General features: G+C 42.2%; 1 protein-coding gene across 1 annotated transcript; it reads right to left on the bottom strand.

The window, feature by feature from the left end:
- Positions 1–20: 20 nt before the first annotated feature.
- On the bottom strand, positions 21–19,090 carry aldh1l2 (aldehyde dehydrogenase 1 family, member L2). Its single transcript, XM_032589248.1, has 23 exons — positions 17,805–19,090; positions 15,764–15,908; positions 13,084–13,318; positions 11,859–12,024; positions 11,686–11,787; positions 11,065–11,154; positions 9,414–9,548; positions 9,151–9,276; positions 8,970–9,061; positions 8,473–8,620; positions 8,265–8,384; positions 8,063–8,190; positions 6,022–6,172; positions 5,871–5,941; positions 5,679–5,784; positions 5,388–5,475; positions 5,170–5,263; positions 4,991–5,090; positions 3,873–3,971; positions 2,618–2,783; positions 2,280–2,385; positions 1,989–2,188; positions 21–1,813 (listed from the first exon to the last, which is right to left on the bottom strand). Exons 1-23 carry the CDS (start codon positions 17,850–17,852, stop codon positions 1,758–1,760), a joined length of 2,772 nt encoding a protein of 923 aa, XP_032445139.1. The 5' UTR covers positions 17,853–19,090; the 3' UTR covers positions 21–1,757.
- Between the last annotated feature and the right edge of the window lie 150 nt (positions 19,091–19,240).

Below are 19,240 nucleotides of genomic sequence, written 5' to 3'. Positions count from 1 at the left end.
ACAATCACAATACTCATCTGAACCATTACTACTGTGAAGACAGAGTTTATTTCACAGAACTATGGACAAATGCTTATAGTTAAATAACTTGGAACTTCCCTACCTGGCAAGTTTGTTTAGTTCAACCCAGTGTAGAATTGGCTGTATTTGACTAAAAATGCATACAGACACACGGGATCATAAAAACATTCACTTTGTCCAAGAGTGAAGAACTGTTCAGTTTCTGCTGTAACATACAACAGCTCAAAGGCTTCCTTTGACACTATGACCCATTACTGGGACCAAAATTAAGACTATTGCAAACCCAGTAGTGTCTACTTCCTTGTCGCATGTATAACAGGTTTGGCCGTACAGTGTGTGTGGTGTCGAGCCGCAGGCCAGGAGCAACACACCACACGTGAGCTGATTTCAGTTAACAACATTCAGATGTCGGACGGGAAATCTTGCAAAACCTTTCGAGACCAAACATGAGTTCAGAGTAAACAAACATGGCTGCCTGGGAAGAAGCAACGGCGATGGATTATGTTTAACAGAGAAAAAACTATACAAAAAAAATCATTTCTGACATCCACTGGTCTTTCTGGTTTTGTCTTTTTTATTTAGAATTCCATGTTTCCGTAGCTTCGCATTCTGAGTTCCATGTCACATTCAACAGGCTGCGTTCTGGTTTCAAATTCAAAAATATTTTATTAATCCCAAAGGGAAATTAAATGTTGATTCAACTCTTTAATTTAGATTCTTCAAAGAGTTATTGAAGACAGTGTTGTCTGTTGTTTGTCCTCAGGGAACACCACACACAGCTTTGCGACATCGGGCCAAGACAATCCAACATGTTGAATATTCCCGATTTTAGTTGGGAGCGATTCCGATGTCCTTCCGAATGGACTACATTCACTCTTAGCACATCACACATGGTAGGAATACTTCTTATTAATCAGGTAGTACTTAAGATTGTCAGAAGGGGGAAATTGGGCCAAAAATCTGCATAAAAATCTTCTTGTGTGAACTTCGCATAACTGAGAGGTATCGTCCCGAGCATACCGTTTACTGATATTGTATGTCAACTGTGTTTCTTAAAGTTTTGCTGTAAAAAGAAAAAAATGTAGGTTTCTAGACCAGAGGTTGACGTTAGCTTCTCAAATGTTAACACCAGCCTATGACAGCAGAGGGAGTAGGAAATCCAATGGATGAGCAGCCTGGACATGCTAGTCACTAGCCTTTCCAATGCTAACACAAGTGAGTACTCTCCTTCTCATTTCAGTAGCAGGCTTTGGAATGAATATCGTCTCCTGTGACAAGGAATAGCCACCATTGGGTGGGCAATAGTCTCCATTTTGGCTCTTCATACCGTGAAACAGGGTAAAGAAACGGTACAATGAGAAAACTGAAGGCAGCTTTACAAGTTCATGATGCTGAGAAAGGCCAAACATTGTAAGGAGTGATGTCTTTAAGCTCACAGTATTTTCTTCTTTCTCCATTGCTTAACCCTGAAGAACCTCAATTTTGCAAACAACCAAAGATTTGCTTCCCACAGGTGGGGTGGCATCAATATAAGACCTTGAATGCAAGTTCACATGTATAAAACAATAACAAAAAACCTTAAATTTGTTCAAGATATGTGTAATATTTCCAAGAAAGCTCAAGTGGCCCAGAAGAACAACGGAGTTCTCTGTAGCTGCTGGTACAGTCTAGGTGAAAATGCACGAGTTCCTTTTCTTTCAGGAAGTGAGTCGGAGTTCATTGTAAAATCTGGAGGCTCAGTACTCCACAGTCACTGCTTTGGTTTTGAGGTATTCCAAGAGGGCGTCCTCTCCTGTGAACAAGACAGAAATACTTTAGGACATTTTCAAGGTTCATGAATAGATTCAGCAACTCTACCCTTGTCTCTGTGAGAGTACGTGGGATTTGTTTAAGTATAAAAGCTAATGACGGCTACTTGGGGTTTTTTTTTATTATTATTTCAGCAAGTACCACATTTTTTCACTGACCGAGGTCTTTGCCGAAGCCTGACTGCTTGAAGCCTCCAAAAGGCGAGGCGACATCGGTCTTGTTGTAGGTGTTTATGAACACGGTTCCAGCCTCCAGTCGCTCGCTGACATACATGGCTTTGCTGATGTCCCGCGTGAACACGCCTGAGGCCAGGCCATACTCTGTGTCATTGGCTCTCTGAAGCACACCGTCCACATCGCTGTGTTAGGTGGAGCAGACGAAAGGAGTCAGACAACAGTTAACTCAAACACAGTAATTGCGAAGATTAATCCTCCTCCCCTTTAATTTACCCATCTTTGAATTTGGACACAACCATGACAGGACCAAAGGACTCCTCTTTAGCAATGAACATGTGGTCCTCTACATCAGTGAACACAGTGGGTTCCATGAAGAAACCTGGAGGACAAGGAGAAACAGACTTGAGCTAAGCTATTACCTCTGGTGTGATTGTGTCTTAACCACTCCTCATCAATCCAGGATGAGGAGTTTTAACTCTGAAACAGAAGCCACAACATATTTTAATACTATGTACGAGTTACAAAAACAGTTGCCAGCAAAAGTCTCATTTGTCCAACTGTCTGTTCTGGTATAAGATCCATCAGGAAAGCCAGTAGAATGTGTGTTGTACCTGGCCTGTCAACTTGTTTGCCTCCATACACCAGTGTGGCTCCTTCCTTCACTCCTGTCTCGCAGTACTCCAGCAGTTTGTCCAGGTGAGCTTTGTGGTTTTGGGGACCGTGGTCTGTGGAGCGGTCCAGAGGGTCTCCAATCTTCATCTTCTTGATCTCCTCTACCTAAAAGAATTTAAAGACACAAAAAGACCAGCTTTAATATAAACAAACTAATTACACATGTTCTGTTTATTTTATACATAATAGACACTATGGTGAATCGGTATTTGAAAGCTACTTTCTTGTACTGACATACCCACAGACAAGCTGCTACAGTGGACTCTGGTGTAGCACTCCATACACTGACCTCTACTGGCAGAGAAGTGTAAGTCATAGTAAATGTTTTCGAATGTACAGTACATGGCTACTGCCAACAAACATGTATGTGACCCTAACAAGTAAGAGTTATTGGTAACATCAACTAAAATCAATTAACCAATATAATAGTTGGACGTGTCAGAGAACTGATCTGATGTTGAGAGGAAATCATTCATTTGTTAAGGTGGCCATCATATTTCACTAGATGTACTTTAAGTGACTTTTGACTAATTCTGGTAATATAATGTTCTTGAAAATACTTCAACAGTAACTGTTTCTATTGCGTGATTTGGTTTGGCCAAATCAACTGACCCGTACCGCTTCACTTATAGGTCCACTGGACCCTGATACAGTGCTGGCGTTACACTCCATTGATTGGAGGACAGAAAAACGTCACTGCTTGTGACAAGAACAAGACACACTAGAAAGTCACATTTGTCGTCACAGTGGTAACAAACACCTAATGCTGAGTTAGGTGTTTGGATTTAACCCCGTCTGCTCAGTGAGAGTTCAACTGGCGGTGAAAACGCTGTCGGACTATGAAATGGCGTACTGAACCGTGCCACACTGCTCTGTCGAAAAGAGGCAATAAAGCCCTTCATCAGGGCTTGGCCATGGGCAACTCCATGGGCAACTCCATGGGAGACTCTAGACCTTGAGGGCTCACTTCCTGAACGTGATGCTCATGGTTGTGTTTATGAATGCCTCTCAGCAAATGAAGGATTGTGGTTCCCAGTCTCTGTCCTCATAGGCTGGTCTCCAATCTGTCCCAAACCATGATTTCCATGAAGTGATTGGTTTATTACCCGGCCTCTGCAGAACTTGGTGACAGCAATGGGTGTGAAAGGAAGCATTCCTTTACTGCACAGCAGGTCCGTGTTGAGGTATACTCACCACTCGGCTGATGTACTCATCATGGATGGACTCCTCCACAAACAGGCGTCCAGCAGCAATGCAGTTCTCCCCTTTGTTGAAAAACACTGAACTCATGCCCTGCAGAAAGCACACGGGTTATGGCATGGCTCATGTTGCACTGAATTAAACTGAACCTGTTGATGATTCGTCTCATTTCTGTTCTGAATTAGATAGCAAAACATTTTTTTGTAATTTCTACTTTACTAGTAGCTAAGACATTTGGATTAGTAATGTTTCCCTGGGTTATACTTGAAGCCAGTAGCCAGACTTCAAAATGGGAAACAGAAGAGAACATGCTACTTTTATCCACTTTAAGTAGATAAGTGGAAACAAGCGAAAAAAAACTTTGGGTCTAAACATACGCATATGCAATGTAACAGCAATAAATAAAAAGCCTTTTCAGTACTTCCAACAGAAATGTAAAGATGTTAAGTTTGCTAAACTCACCACACGGACTTTAACTAGAACTGTGTGCTACGGTGAGATGAGACAAAGGTTGAGCTTGAGTGTTCCTAGGACTGGAACAAATCTTTTCTTACTCTATTAGCCTTTTTAACACTTTTCAAACCTTGAAAACTTAAATCAAACCTAAACTTTGTAAGAAGCCAGATTTTAAACATACATGTAATAGACTTTGGTAGTGAACTATAGTGGGTACTTCAGAATGATAATCACAACATCACGTAATATTCTAAAAACAAACTACATACAGTACCACTGGCAAAGACATCATATTTTACCTCATTGAAACAAAATATTCAGAAAGCGGTCGAGTTTTTCTATATTTTTTTTCTTGGATGGCCCTTTTAGACAGAAATGTTTTTTCGTCCATGATCACCGTTTTACCAGGGTTCCTCCAACTCATTTCTCTTCATCTTAAAATAGAAAATACTGAAGTTTGCGATTTCTGAACTGTGGGAAGGAAAGGAACTAACGACAAATGGGAAAGGAGGAAGAACTCAAGAAAGAAATGGAGGTAGAAAAACAAAAATGGAAGGACAAGTAGAAGAAACTACTCTGGGCTGCATTGGAATCCACTTGTGTTAAAAAAAGCTACCAAACCAAAAAACCTCTTTTCCAGATGGATATTCTCTCACCATGCGAACCGCCTTGTCCATGTCGCAGTCGCTGAAGATGATGAGGGGAGATTTTCCCCCCAGCTCCAGAGAAACTTTCTTCAGGTTGCTGAGCGCACAGCTGCAGGGAGAAACCACGGAGAGAAACCGTGAGGAAGGCAACATGCTCATGAAATCAGTGAGCCAGCCTCCCCTCTTACCTCTTCATGATCTGTTTGCCGATTGGAGTGGAGCCGGTGAAGCCCAGCTTGCGGATGTCCGGGTGGTCAGAGAGTCTCTGACCCACCATGCCGCCTGGAGAAGAAAACAACCAACAATGGTGGTATAATTCTTTGCATAATTATACAAAGAATAATTTGTATAATTCCTTTGTATACTTCATTCTGATTTGTTGTTTATGCATCAATGCTAATTTTACCTGAGCCTGGCAGAATATTGATGACTCCTTTTGGGATTCCGGCTTTCACAGAAAGCTCAGCAAACTTCAGAGCGGTCAGAGGAGTTACCTGGAAACATGGCAGAGGTGCAGTTAATGGAGACCGTAAAGCTGCAAAATACAAAATTTTATTTGGTTCCTTCTCATTCAGAGGTCCTCATATGTCGAACAGGTTACCATTGCATATGCAGATTAATGACTCACAGGTGACTATTTAATGTATTCATTCTGAAACTGAAACAGGAAAGAATCCAGAGGATAAAATGTCTGCACCTGAGCAGGTTTAAGGACCAGTGTGTTTCCAGCTGCCAGACAGGCTGCGCTCTTCCAGGCCAGCATCATCAGAGGGTAGTTCCATGGAATAACTATGGCACAAACTCTAGCATAGAGAGAAAAAAAAGAGAGAAAAACAGAGTGGAATACATCTTCACAACAGAAACCGAGTCAGCGTTGGTCAGGCTCTACCCCAGAGGTTCTTTCTTGGTGAAGGTCAGGTTCCGGTTGGGTCTGGCTTGGTTGATGGGGATCGTCTTGCCCTGCAGCGAACAGAACCGCATCAAAGTGTCTCTTCTAGTCCGAGACCAGAGTAGCGTGTCCGTAACAGTTGTTAGCTTGCCTGGATTTTGTCACACCAGCCTGCAAAGTAGCGGAAGGTCTGGATGGACATGCCCACGTGTGTCTTCAGGGCGAGCGTGTAAACGGCTCCTGAGTCAATGGACTCAATAGTGGCCAGCTCCTCCTGGTGTTCCTCCATCAGGTCGGCAAGCCTGAAGGGAGAAAAGGAAGTAAAGGTCAAAGGTTGGCTGCCATTATTATATTTGGGTGGGTGATGAATAACTATAAGTAGAACCACAGAAGAACATTTTAAAATTTGAAGCTGGGATGCACCAAAAGCTATTTAAATAATGCAGTTTATTCTGCTTAAAAAGAAACCTGAATCAGCAGGTTGAAGATAAAACACTGGAAGTACTGGAGTTAGTCCATTGAGCATTTCTACCTATACAGTCTAGAGATAGGCCAAATGACCTGAAGGATTTTATCTAGCAGGTGCTTTTGTTCTGTAAATAAGGCCATTACCTTATAAGTACCCTGGTAATGGCCTCAACGCATCTCACAGTTGCACAATTGTTCCTTAGACTTCGACTTAGACTGACTTTGTTGTCATTTTCAATGCACAGGGTGTATACAGAACGAAATTTTGTTGCATACGGCTCAGGATAATGTTTGAGGTTCCAATGTTGTGAGTAAAATAAAATACAGTATAAAATATGAATATAAATCTAAATATAAAATATAAAGTGCAGGACTGACAGTAAAATAGAAGTTATTTAGCTCTGTACATGTGCAAGGTATAAAGTGGAGACCAGTTTTTGAGTGCAGTCCAGTTAAGAGTTCAGCAGTCTGATGGCAAGTGGGAAAAAGCTGTTTCAGAACCTCGTGGACCTGCACCGGATGCTGCAGAACCTCTTTCCAGAGGGCAGCAGGGAGAACAGTCCATGGTGGGGGTGTGAGGGGTCACTGATGATGTTTCGGCCTCAGGACACGCGTCCTGCATCGATGGTTGACCTGACACTTCGCCCTTTTGCCTGAGCTGGGTGTGGAAGGTTGTTGCCGAAGCAGTTTCTCCTTGTGTGCCTTCTTCTCACTCACATGAGAGTTACCGAACTCTTTTGCAAGCTCAACCAGGAAGTCCACCTGTCTCTCCTGCACCCCAATGCATGCCTGATAAATGTTTCCATGTTTGCCAGGTTTGCTGACCAGCTGTCACATAGTGATGGAACCTTGGTCACCCCCCCGCAAGATTATGACTGAAATAAATGCCATTAGTTCTTGTGAACTAAATAGGTGAAGCAGTCACCTATTTATCCTCCACAGCACAAAAGGCTGCATGCAAATTTGCATGTGCAAAGTCTCCCAGATTCTTTTGCTTACACTTTTTGCATGATTTTTTTGAGGTGGATCAACACAATTAATTTGGTTAGTTTATTTCTAAACTGTCATTTTATACCCTCTTAGCTTTATTTCAAAGAGAAACATTACTCATTTCTTTTAGAAAAACCTTTGCATATTTTTTGAAACAGATTGTATGTTTTGCAAACTCTATGTACATTTGGCAAAATGACCTGGATAATGCAGCACAACATCATGGATCAGCTGCAAAAGGTCACATCTCTCCAAAACCACTTCATGTATGCTTCAAAACTAAACTGACTAGTTGTAGGTATCATAGATACCCACCCCCAACATGGACTATTCACATTCTTACCTTCTGGCCTGACGGTCAAGGGCCACATTTACAATTCAAGAAGAATGCTAATTTGAGCCATCAGAGTCGTCAGTTTGGACTCAGGGCCTTTTGGCACTGTTTCAGTAAGTCTGGGGAGAAGTCGAAAACCTAGTACTCCTAGTTTAAACCTTTGCTCACCGCTTCTCTGAAAAATACTGGATAACTTTATATGTTTATTAAAACAGAAGGTTTGTATAAACAGGTAGAAATGATGGGACTAAATGTAAAACTGAAAAATAATGTACGTTTGCATTCCAAAAAATGTAGGTAAATTGCCTGCTAAGACAAAAATGCAGGAGCAGAAAAAAAATGCATGGAGATTGTTCTGACCAAACTGATCCTCTGGCTTCCACTAGGAGGAGCTACTTACTTATAGAGCAGGCTTCCTCTGTCTCTGGGGTTCATCCTGCCCCATGGCCCAAAATCAAAAGCTTCTTTAGCAGCAGCCACAGCACGGTCCACATCTGCCACTGATGCATACGACACCTTACAGATCACCTGCAGGGGAAACGGTTGGATGAAACGGATGGATGAACGGATGGACGGACAGACGAATAGATGGATGGACTTACAGATCCATCGGTTGGATTAATGGTGTCGTAGCTCTTGCCATTTTCTGCATCCTCAAACTTTCCGTCGATGAAGCACTGGTACGGCATGTTCACCATCATGTTGTTCACTTCTCTGGTTGCCTACAAAGGTGAAGAGGAAACAGAAAGACGAAGGTTTGACCTGACTGCCAGATCATCGCTCCGTTTCCCGACAGACTGTCAGACCCACGTAGTCGACGACCAGCTCCTCCTCCTGGTCCTCCCCTCGGAGCTTGCGGACGAACATCTGGATGAAGTCATGGAAGGTGGTGGCCATGTACACGTCCTCGTTTTGCAGCTGGACGCCTGCACACTTCTGCTTGACCTCCTCCACTAACCTGAAGATGGAAAGGATGCCTCGTCATTGGACCGAACCGCAGCTACACAAAACACTGACAGAACTCCTGCATGTTGGGGCCATTGCTGCTGGTTTATCGAGAAATAGAAACTTAGAATGTATTCAGAGGATTCTAATAATTTCTTTAAAAAAACGTTTCCAGCTTCAAATATTACTTTGAATCACTTCAGGAAACTTGGATTAGCCTCAGTCAGAGAACAACTGGATGACAAATCAGAGTGGTTGGATGTTACGGCATTAAAGGACCAGCTGAATGGATTTTATTTTTTTATCTCTTTACCGTATAAGATGTGACAGACTCCAACCCAACACTGGACCTTCTGTCTCACCTAACAACGTCCATGGAAGCGGCTCCGGACTTGAAGAAGTCTGTCGTTTCCTCGATGGTGCCCACATTGCTGAGGATTCCCTTCCAGATGTTCTTTGAGTAAACAACAAAAACAGTTTATTTTTATTTTTGTCTATGCACTAAAAGGTCACAGTGGCAACCTAACGGCGTGTTGTGCTTGCCTTGATTTCCTCAGCCATCTTCTTCTCGTTGTCGGTCAGCTCCACGCTGGAGCTTTCTCCTGAGGAGAAATACTTGGAAGCAGGAATCATCTTTCCGTCTTCAAACTGCAGATTCTTGACCAGGAGCTGCCGGTCAAACCACAGACAGGTTAAAAACACGCCGGCGAGGTCACGCCAACACATCAGAGTTTGTTTGAACAAGGGGCCATATCTGCTGCTGTTTGTTCTGCATGCTTGTTTAGTCGTGGCGAAGGAGAACTCACGGCGTTCCCATCGGTTCCATACAGAACCAGCCCAGACTTGGTGACGAGGCCGGGTTGGGAGGCCCCCTCAATATCCAAGGCCTGACCGGCAGGTACCGACCCCCCCAACATGGACGAGCCATAAAGGGTCACAGGCTGCAGAAAGGCACAGATAATCTGTTTGAACAGAAACGCTGCTTTGTAATAATATTCACACCCAAGAAACTTTTTCATGGGTCTTTTTCAACACACCTCAGCGTTGGGTTTTATGTGACAGACCAACATGTTGATGCACAACTTTGTGTTGCTTTTTTGTTGCAATTTTTAACAAATAAAAATCAGGAATGTGTAGTGTGATTTGACACCTCTCAATAAAACAACCAGGAGAAAGCAGTTCATCTGTTCATCTGCATGTCATTTAATCTCAGCAGATTTGTGTGTTATTTGTAGAAATTCTCATTGTTAGAGCTGCACAATCCTAGAGACAGCAATAATGGTAAATATAGCAATGGTTACATCAGTTACCATATTTGCTTTTCCTCTCTTTCCCCATCTACTCATCCATCACTTTCTTACTTTTACCATTTTGGAGATATCCAAATTCATGACACTTGGAATATATAAGCCAATAATTACTGGTCTCCAAACAGTCCCATGTGACATGAACATTTCACACACTGATATTGCGATGATGATGATGATAATGCTGCTGATGATGATGATATACTGGCAGTATATTGTGCCGGGGGTAAAGGTTCACCTTCCAGCAGGACAGCAACTATAAGAATACAGTCAGAGCTACAATGAAATTGCTAAAATCAAAGCACAATCGTGTGTTAGAATGAACCAAAGTTCAAACCCAAACCCACATCAATCTCCTGTAGACTTACACCAACAGAGTTGTTGTTGTGTTTTCAGTAAAAACTGGTTCAACAAAGGATTGAGTCAGCCTTCAGGAGTGTCCAATTATTTTTTGAAACGTGAGCCAGAGTCCCAAAGTTGAAAGTACTCAGGGGCCGTATTGTTTCTCCAACAAATCATTTTGTTATTAACTTTTTTATCTGGTTGTCTTAATTAAAGTCAGACAGTTTCCCAAGGTTTTAAGACTTTTTTTGGTGTATTTGGTCTAGAGTGTAGTTTAGTTTATTCCAAACAACAAAAAGTAGAACTTTTTTCAAAGAACCCCTCATCCAAGTTCAATAGTAAAATTAATGTGCTCTATTCCTTTATTTTTCCAGTAAAATGTCACTGAATGTTTGTAGCTGTACTTACCATGACATTAAAATGAAACAGAAACATGGCTATTATTAAAAAAAATACACTTTCTTTTAAAGCACAATTTAATTTTTTATTGAAACTGTCATGCTAAAAAATGATGAAAGTGCCCACAGGAGGGCCAAACTGGTACCATTCTTTTAAATGAAGCAGGGGCCGCATGAAATTGTTCCGAGAGCCACACTTTGGACAGCCTTAATCTATCCAATAAAACCCCAATAAAACACACCAAATTTTGTGATTATAATATGAGAAAATGTGGAAACACTCCAAAGGGTGTGCATAATTGTGTGAGACACACTGACCAAACAACAGAATGTCCCTCAGGCTTTATTTACCGTCTGCTCTGGTCTTTTTTTTGTTGTTTTTCATTGCACATGAGTTCCGGTAAACTCACCTGACCATCGATGACGGTCCACGCTCCGGGGACTTTGTCATGGCCGCGGATCCAGTTGTGGATGGCCTCAGCTGGCTGGGCCCAGTCCACCTGGGAGACACGGAGAGAGGCCGGAGACACCACTGAGCGCTCACTTTATTTTCAGAAGAGGGGACCTGTGTGAGGAGGGAGCCAAAACAACCCAGTGCTGCCCCCTGGGGACCACTCAGAGGAACGACAGGTGAAGGCCAACGCCTGGGCCGAGAATAGAACGGTGGAGCAAGCAGCCACTGAGACGTGGCGCTGAGAGGCAAATCAGAAAGCGGTTAAGATCAGCTCCACCAATAGAAAAACCTAGCATGAACTAGTGAGGAGTTGCTCTCACTCAGTTGTGTGAGCCGTGTAGTACCTGCTGCCACATGACTGAATAAGGCTGTTTTGCTCTGAGCAGCCGGCCAACAGCTTGAACCTGATAACTGCTGATCACTCTGGGAGTAAAAGCTGGAATGCAAGATGTAAAACTTGAGCTGGCTTAGTGTTTGATGGAAAATGACATCCACTAATTTGTCTTTGGAGTGCTGGATCTACTTTAGACAGCGGAAGCATGTAATAGGTAACTCTAACTCTACGGTTTGCTCTCACCCTGGAGTTGGATTTCTTCTGGATGCCCTCGTAACTCGCTCCTTCCTCTGTCTGGGGGATTCGAGGCGCCTTTCCATCAGCGATGAGCTGCACCGCCTCCACCTGACACAACAAGTGACAGTTGGTGTATATGTTTGGGTAAAAAGGGTTGTGCTGACATTCTGGCTGGTTACCATGGCTTTGATGCCCTCTGGGAAGAGGAAGCGGTTGTACAGCGTGTCCACCGTGTCGTTGGGCTCCACACTGCATTCCCTCTGCAGCAGGATGGGACCCGTGTCCAGGCCGTCGTCGGCCCAGAACACGCTGAAGCCAGCTTTTTTGTCACCGTGAATAAGGGTCCTGGAGACAGGAAGAGATTTATGAGGGATTTGAAAAGCCAACAGGACATTTAGACAATTTCAACCTGCAGGAGAACTCACAGACCCAAAAACCTTAAAGGGACAGTATCATGTGTTTTTCAGACATATAGAGACATTTCATAGCACAACCAAGTAAATAAGCCTTCAGTTGTTGTAAAAATATTATAATACTAGCTTGGATGCTGCAGCTCAGAGGAAGAGCTCCGCCTCGAAGGCGAAGCTAGGTGCACCCAGGCATTTTAACAGCTGAATGGTTGCCATGGAGATAACATTATAACATGATGTACGGTTTACAAAAGTCAATTTTGCATAATACTGCCCTTTTAATACTGTAAATAAATTAATGCTAAAATTAGTTTTTGTTATGGTTGTTGTATTACATACAATCCCAATAAAATACATTGAAAATGTGAAACAATTCAATGAGGGTGAATATTTTTGAATGCTACTTTATGAACCATTATTGATGAAGCAAATGTTACTTATTTTCGTAAAAAAAAAAAAAAAAACACACACACATGAAAACACAAAGCTAGTTTGATGTATGTTTGTTCTCAAGCAACTGTAAAATCCTGGAGAAACAACTCAATGAAGCTCTATGAGGAAAAAAAGGTGAGCATCAAAAAACCATTGTGCTTAATGCTTCATGGCACCACTATAATTAAAGTCTTTACTAATGAGCTTGCCTTATATTATTCTAGGAAAGGCACACAAATTAAAGTTTAGGTATTGGCAGATTTTGTAAACGTTAAGTGACGGAGGGGAAAAAATGTGAAATTTAAAAAATATCCCTATTTTTATGGGAAACCAAGAACTCAGTTTAGCAGCTGAAAACATACAGTAGTTGTTCACAGGAAGTAATAACCAGGGAGGGGAACAGACAGGGAGAGATAAGAGAACCAGCTTGAAACTTTTACTTTCACTTACACATTGGAGAGCACTGGGCGATTGTGCAATTCTGATTCAACAGCAAAGATGGCAGTAATAATGTAAAGTACAACAGGCGGTCTTAATCTTCCATATGGTCTCTCCTTCTCACCAGTTGATGGCAGAAGCTCCTCTGTGCAGCGGTAAGATGGACGGGTGGTAGATGATGGAGCCGTGCCGGGGATGGTCGATTACGTTCATGGGGATGAACTGGGAGCAGAAGGGCATGACGTTGAGCTCTGCGCCCACCGACTTATACGCATCCACCACGTCTGGGACAGGCTGCCCTTTGACGCGCCACCTCGTAAATTTGAACACGGGCGTCCCGTCCTTCTCCGCTGCCACAGCTAACAGTGAGGAGGAGATGTGAGAACTGCATGTTAGACAGGTCAGCACTTAGGGAATCAGACTCAGAACATTCACAAATTTATTTTACGTTTTAGAGGTTTCTTTAGAGGTTCACATTAACACATAAAAGATACTATGATTTTTATACTATTTTTTATAAAAATAGCTGAGAATGCAGTTTGGTTATTTTAATACAAATTGCCAGTGGCTTTACTCCACTTCTCTAAAATGTCCCTTAGATGATGGAGGTTCTGGATCTGTCTATAGGGCTGATCCTAACCACACACAATGGAGGACGGTCATTTTGACTGCTTGTATCTGCATTGTGTCTAAGTTTTGATTAATTGAGCAGAGCTGGAGTAGAAGCTCCAATGAGTCTGTCAGTCTACATCTGTTGTGAAGAAGTCACCGAGATCCTTAAAATCCTCTACTGGAGGCAAAGACAAACAACATCTTTTCTGTTTAGGGCAATGGCCTTAGAGTTGGTGGATCTGTACCTCACCCTGGTCACTTCATGATGGTCATAAGCTAAAGAGCTCAACAGCAGCACATCATCTGCATAAAGTCAAACATAAGACCACGAGGTCCCAAACCAGGGAACCTCTGAAAGTACGCTTTGAGATTCTGTCCATGAACAGCCTGAACAGGATGAGTGACCAGCTGTACAATCTCTAATGGGAACAACTCAACTTTGTTCCAAGAAAATGGACACAAACATTTCTTTGGTTGCAAGAACTTGGTAGATCTTTAAAGCATTCTTAACGCCCTCTGCTCGCTCAGTGACCCCCGTCAGATCTCTCAGGAGGTAGACTGAAAAACCAATCTCCCAGGTTCCCCTCAGCAACGCAACGACACAATCTGCTCCAGAGTTCTACAGCCAGAACAGAAAAACAATGCTTTCATGTTCAAAGGATGTTAAAGCCCTAAAAAAAAACTTTTGTTGATGAGATCTTTATCTATGCCAGAATATGCTGAGACATTTAAAATAACCTTTCTGGTTAGACGCCATTGGTATGTTCGGAAAGGTTTCAAAAGATTCCAGCAAGAGGAAAGAGATGTTATTTATTGCTCTTCATAAAGAGTAACCAGCGGTTTCAGCTAGTTCAACACAATTTAGATAAGCTTTAGTACCACTTAGAACCAGATCTGCCTGCTCTATCCAGATACATACAAGTATGATAAACTGTGACAAACTTGGCAGGAAGCAGCACCTCAGCCAGCATAAACAAGCTTGTTAGATTTTATATGGTATAGAGATCAAAGGACTCCACGGCCAGACCTGAAAACTCTCAGGCCAGCAGATCCACAGGAACCAGAACAGAGCGGAAACAAAATCCAAACTCTACTCAGATTGTTCTGGGATATATTTTAACATGAGTCAAATGTAAGATCTGGAAGTTTACAGCTTTCTGGAAACGATTCATTGGTTTTTCATCTCTGTGCCTCTTCCAGCACGGACAATGGAGTCACTCTGCCTCAACTAACACGGGATAAAGGCATGTCTTTGTCCCAGAGCACAGTGCAGTCAACACACATCTACCTCAGCCACAGCGCCGGCCTCTGCTGACCCACAGCTGAGATCCACAACAAACTCTCTTGATAGTAAAGTTTTCACAAGGGTCCTCCCAGGAAGTCTATAAATCTACCTAATGTTGTTGTTTTTCATGGCTCCTGTATTTGGAATCATAATATGTTTCTAAAAAATATATTTTACAGAAAAACAGAGTAATACTGTCCCCCACTTGTCTAAAGTTAGGCAATAATTAGCAATTAGAAAAATGTTCTTATTTTCAACACGTTTTAGCTTTTGGAGCTTTATTGTTTATTGTGATTATTCACAGTCAATTTATAATTTACCATCACAGGAAATCATTTTTTCACAAAGGCTCAGCTTGGCTTGGATAGCTGCTTTTTCTTAATGAATAGAATTGTCACTTGAAAATTGCATTTTGTGTTATTTTTGATTATTTTTGTTCAGTATGAAAGTTGTTCTGATGATCTAAAACTCATTTTAATGAGACTCAAACGACAAAAAAGAGAAATATGTAAGGAGTCAAATACTGTTGCCTGAAATGAGCATATCCACAACCCACTTTTTTTTCCCCACATTGTAAAGCATAATAGTTACAAAATGTTGTTGGTTTTTCTTCAGTTTTTATGTTGTAAGAAAACTTGTCACATTTTCTCAAGACAGCAGCAAACCCAGCTAGTTTAAACTGAAAGTTGTTTTTTGTGTTAACGTTTGATTAAAGACCTGAAACTATTTTGCTTTGTTGAACAACCTTGTGTTGTTCATACTTTACTAATGTGCTGAAAATGTCAAAAAATGAGGACCAGAAGATTAACGTGTTTGCGTTAACTCTAAATTGCGTCAACGTCAAACAGCAACATTGTGCATAATGTGACGACACAGAAAAACAGCAGCAGTTAAACGATTAACTTACCCAGGGGGTCGGCCTTGCCATCTTTGTCAGGAACTGTGAACACACCCACAACCTTGTGACCCTGCTTCCTCAGGTTACTGTACACCTCTTGGCCAAACAGACTCTGACCAATAATGGCCAGTTTTAGCTTATTCTGGTAGTAATGCTGGAAAGAGAACAACACAATCTGTTTGATTTAGTGAACCTCCAATGCTTTAAAATACCTTTTCTTACACTCTCAACATTTACATGTAGTGTTTACACTCTTATACAGTACTTCTTGCTCATTGCTTATTAGTTTAGAAACCTGGGTGGGTATGTTCCGTCTAAGTGGGAACAGTTAATAATTCATGCACACCCTTTAGCAGCCTCATATAAGGAACAATTGGTTGAACTATCCTCACATGTTCTATTCAAGTCATAGTTGTTTGAAACGTCACAAACATTTCTACAAGTTTGTGGGAACAGTTCACACAGCAGTGTGAAGTTATGAATGTGGGGGCCTAGTTCACACACATTTCAGGTTTACAAATACATGTGTGTGTATGGTTCACACATCTGTTTAAAATGCACGAATATATGGATACTGTGTAAAGTTAACTAATATGTGAACACTTTTCACTGATGTCAACTTTACAAAGATGTGGGTACTGCCTATATATACGTAAAGTTTACAAAACACTCCATAAAGTGTAATGTCTACAAAAATGTGGGTGTAGTTCGCACAAGTGTGGGAACTACACCCACATTTCCCATCCATATAAATGAATGGGAAAAGTCCCAACATGTGCAAAGTTTACGAATATGTGGGAACTGCAACTGCCACCACACCTAGGTAAAGTTTACACACGTACATACTTTCCAAACATACTATTTGTACTTTACAAACTTGTGGGAACTATCAGTACATCTGTCTAAAGTTTATAAGTCAGTGGTTACAGTCAATGTGTGTGTAAACCTACAGATTTCCGCAAACAATTTACACGCCCACACAGTTTACAAATCTGTGAGTACTTTTCACCAACATCAACTTTACAAGATGTGGCCACTGAAACTTTACACAACTAAGGACACACTCCATGCACTTGTGTAAAGTTTTCAAAGATGTGGGTATAGTTTCCACATCCACAAATTGACAAAGATAATTCAGTATTTTAATTCCAAAATAGAGGAAACCATATAGTTTCAGTAAGTAGGTATAAGAAAAAAATATCGATAATGGTATCGGTTATCGGCCAAATGAGTTGTAGTATATTGGCATTATCGAATAGCGACCAAAAATCCAATATCATGCATCTGGAATGTAAGAGTAAAAAAGTAACGTTTAAAAACTTGTGGAAACTATCAACACATCTGTGTAAAGTTTACGATCTTGCAGGTGCCTGTGTTTTTATGTTCTGCAGCAGGTATCACCTTGCAAGTGGGAACCGATTTTTACAAGCAGACTTTTCCCTCTGGGTGAACTAATATCTTAGTAATTAGTAAAAGGCCTGGAAATGATCCCATAATTCAGGAATATTCAACCAAAGCGACACCGAGGACGCTCTCAGATCAGCTCTAAGGCTGAGGAGTCCAGAGAGTTCAAGTGCGCGCCTGGGGCCCCATCCGTCTGACAGGAGCTGCACATGTGGGGACAGTGTCAGGTTTCCCAAGCTCCCTCTTATATATGGACTTATCAAACGCGCTCTGCTGTTACATGACGTTTCTGCGCCACTTCATAATGCATTCAAAGCAACTTACGTACAGTAGCAAGACGGCTTCTGACAAACTGGTGAAAGTACCAACTGTGAGGCTGCAGCAGAGGCGACAGAGAAGCTCCAGTCCTGCCTGCAGGCGCGTTACTAAACCGTTGATCGTGTGTTACACTAAGGAGCGCGTTTCATCCAACTCCCTCCGTCTTGCACAGTTTAAGATCGGCGACGTGAAACGCAAGGAAACAACGTGGCAAAGTGTCACGCTGCAGATCCGTAATCCCGCACCTCTAACTGAGCTGCTCACATCGCCAAAACACACCAGAGTGACAGTCAGCCGGGATCCGAGCTGGAAGGTCGGTGTTACTCACGGAAGAGGTGGAGAATTTCCTTAAGACTTGAGTCGCTGTCCACAGCATAATGGCGGAGTTAGTGCATATAAAAATAGATGGAAGTATGAAGGGAATATGAGGGACCCGTTCCAGCCCGCTCTGGAGCTCTGAGCGCCGCCGCCACCTTTTTATGTGTGTGTGTGCGTCGGCGTGCGCGGGCGCGTGTCCGTGTGTGATGCGAGCTCAGAGCGGGTTGGTTGGTTGGAGGCAGTTACTGTCTGTCGTCGCGGTGTGGGCTTGACGCAGCCGGTTTATACCCGCCACGGGGCGACACGACACGACACGGCACGTACTGTGCGTGCGCGATCACGCTGCGCGTTCAATACCGGGGATGCTCCTCTCCTCTCCAATGAGACTCATGCTGCTCTGCTCTTTATCTGAGTAAATACAGCGTTCAGATTAAACCAGAGCTTTAACTAGGCCACTCAGAAAGCAGACAGTCTTCGTCTGGATTTTCTGCTAGAGATTAGAATCTATTTGACAGAACAGAAACAAAGCCCGCAGCATCACACCACCGCCACCATGTTTGACTGGGATGTTCCTTTCCTGAAATGCTGTTTGTTTTATGCAGTAGGATATCAGAGTTCACTTTTGGTTTATCATGTTTTTGGTTGAGGCCGCTATTCCCTCTGGTTTTGGATGCTGTGCAAAGGGAGGATTTCCGCTCTGACGTTTTTACTTTTGGACAGTTGAAATGATGTGTAACCATGGTAACAAGTTTAGTTTTTTGTTTTTTTTTTACAACTAGCTGATTTGCATCACAAAAGCTCAAATAATATGTGAACTGTGACCCCAGATGGCAGAGGAGTTGGAAAGGCTTCATGGATACAGAGCAGAGAGAGAAGGAAGTTCAAACCAATTCCGACTCCAACGTCTCTCTGCCTGGATTTTTTACTGTGGGATGTACAGCATCGGGCCACAGATTTAAAGAGGAGCGGCAAAAGCAAAGGAGGTGGATTAGCAGTTCTTATCAACAATTGATGGAATCATCCAGGAATATCTTACTGTAGAATATCGTCTCTCTGCTGCCTGGAAATTGAGCTGTTAGCATGTTGTGACGGTCAGAGACGGTTACACAGCAACAGTGTTCATTCAGAGGCTTCTTCAGATTTGTTGAGAAATCGACTTCCTGCTCACAGCATCGCCATCCACAATGATAGTTTGATATGAGTTATTATATTTAATACTCCTTAGGGATGAATCAAGTTTTTGAATGTGTGATTCTACACTTCAGATCACGTTGGCCTGGAAAACTGTTTTCTTTTAATAAACATCCTCATTTGAAAACTGCTGCTTGTATTTACTCAGGTTATCCTTGAAGTTAACATTTTGTTTTATGACCTGAGACAAATAAATTGTAATAATAATCAGTAAAAACAGAAGAAGTTTGTAATGGAGTGTTCAGTATTTGCCCT

This window comes from Xiphophorus hellerii, chromosome 17, assembly GCF_003331165.1.
Source record: "Xiphophorus hellerii strain 12219 chromosome 17, Xiphophorus_hellerii-4.1, whole genome shotgun sequence".
NCBI lineage: Eukaryota > Metazoa > Chordata > Actinopteri > Cyprinodontiformes > Poeciliidae > Xiphophorus > Xiphophorus hellerii.
The sequence above is the reverse complement of the archived record's forward strand: the minus strand, read 5'-3'. Positions and strand labels throughout refer to the sequence as shown.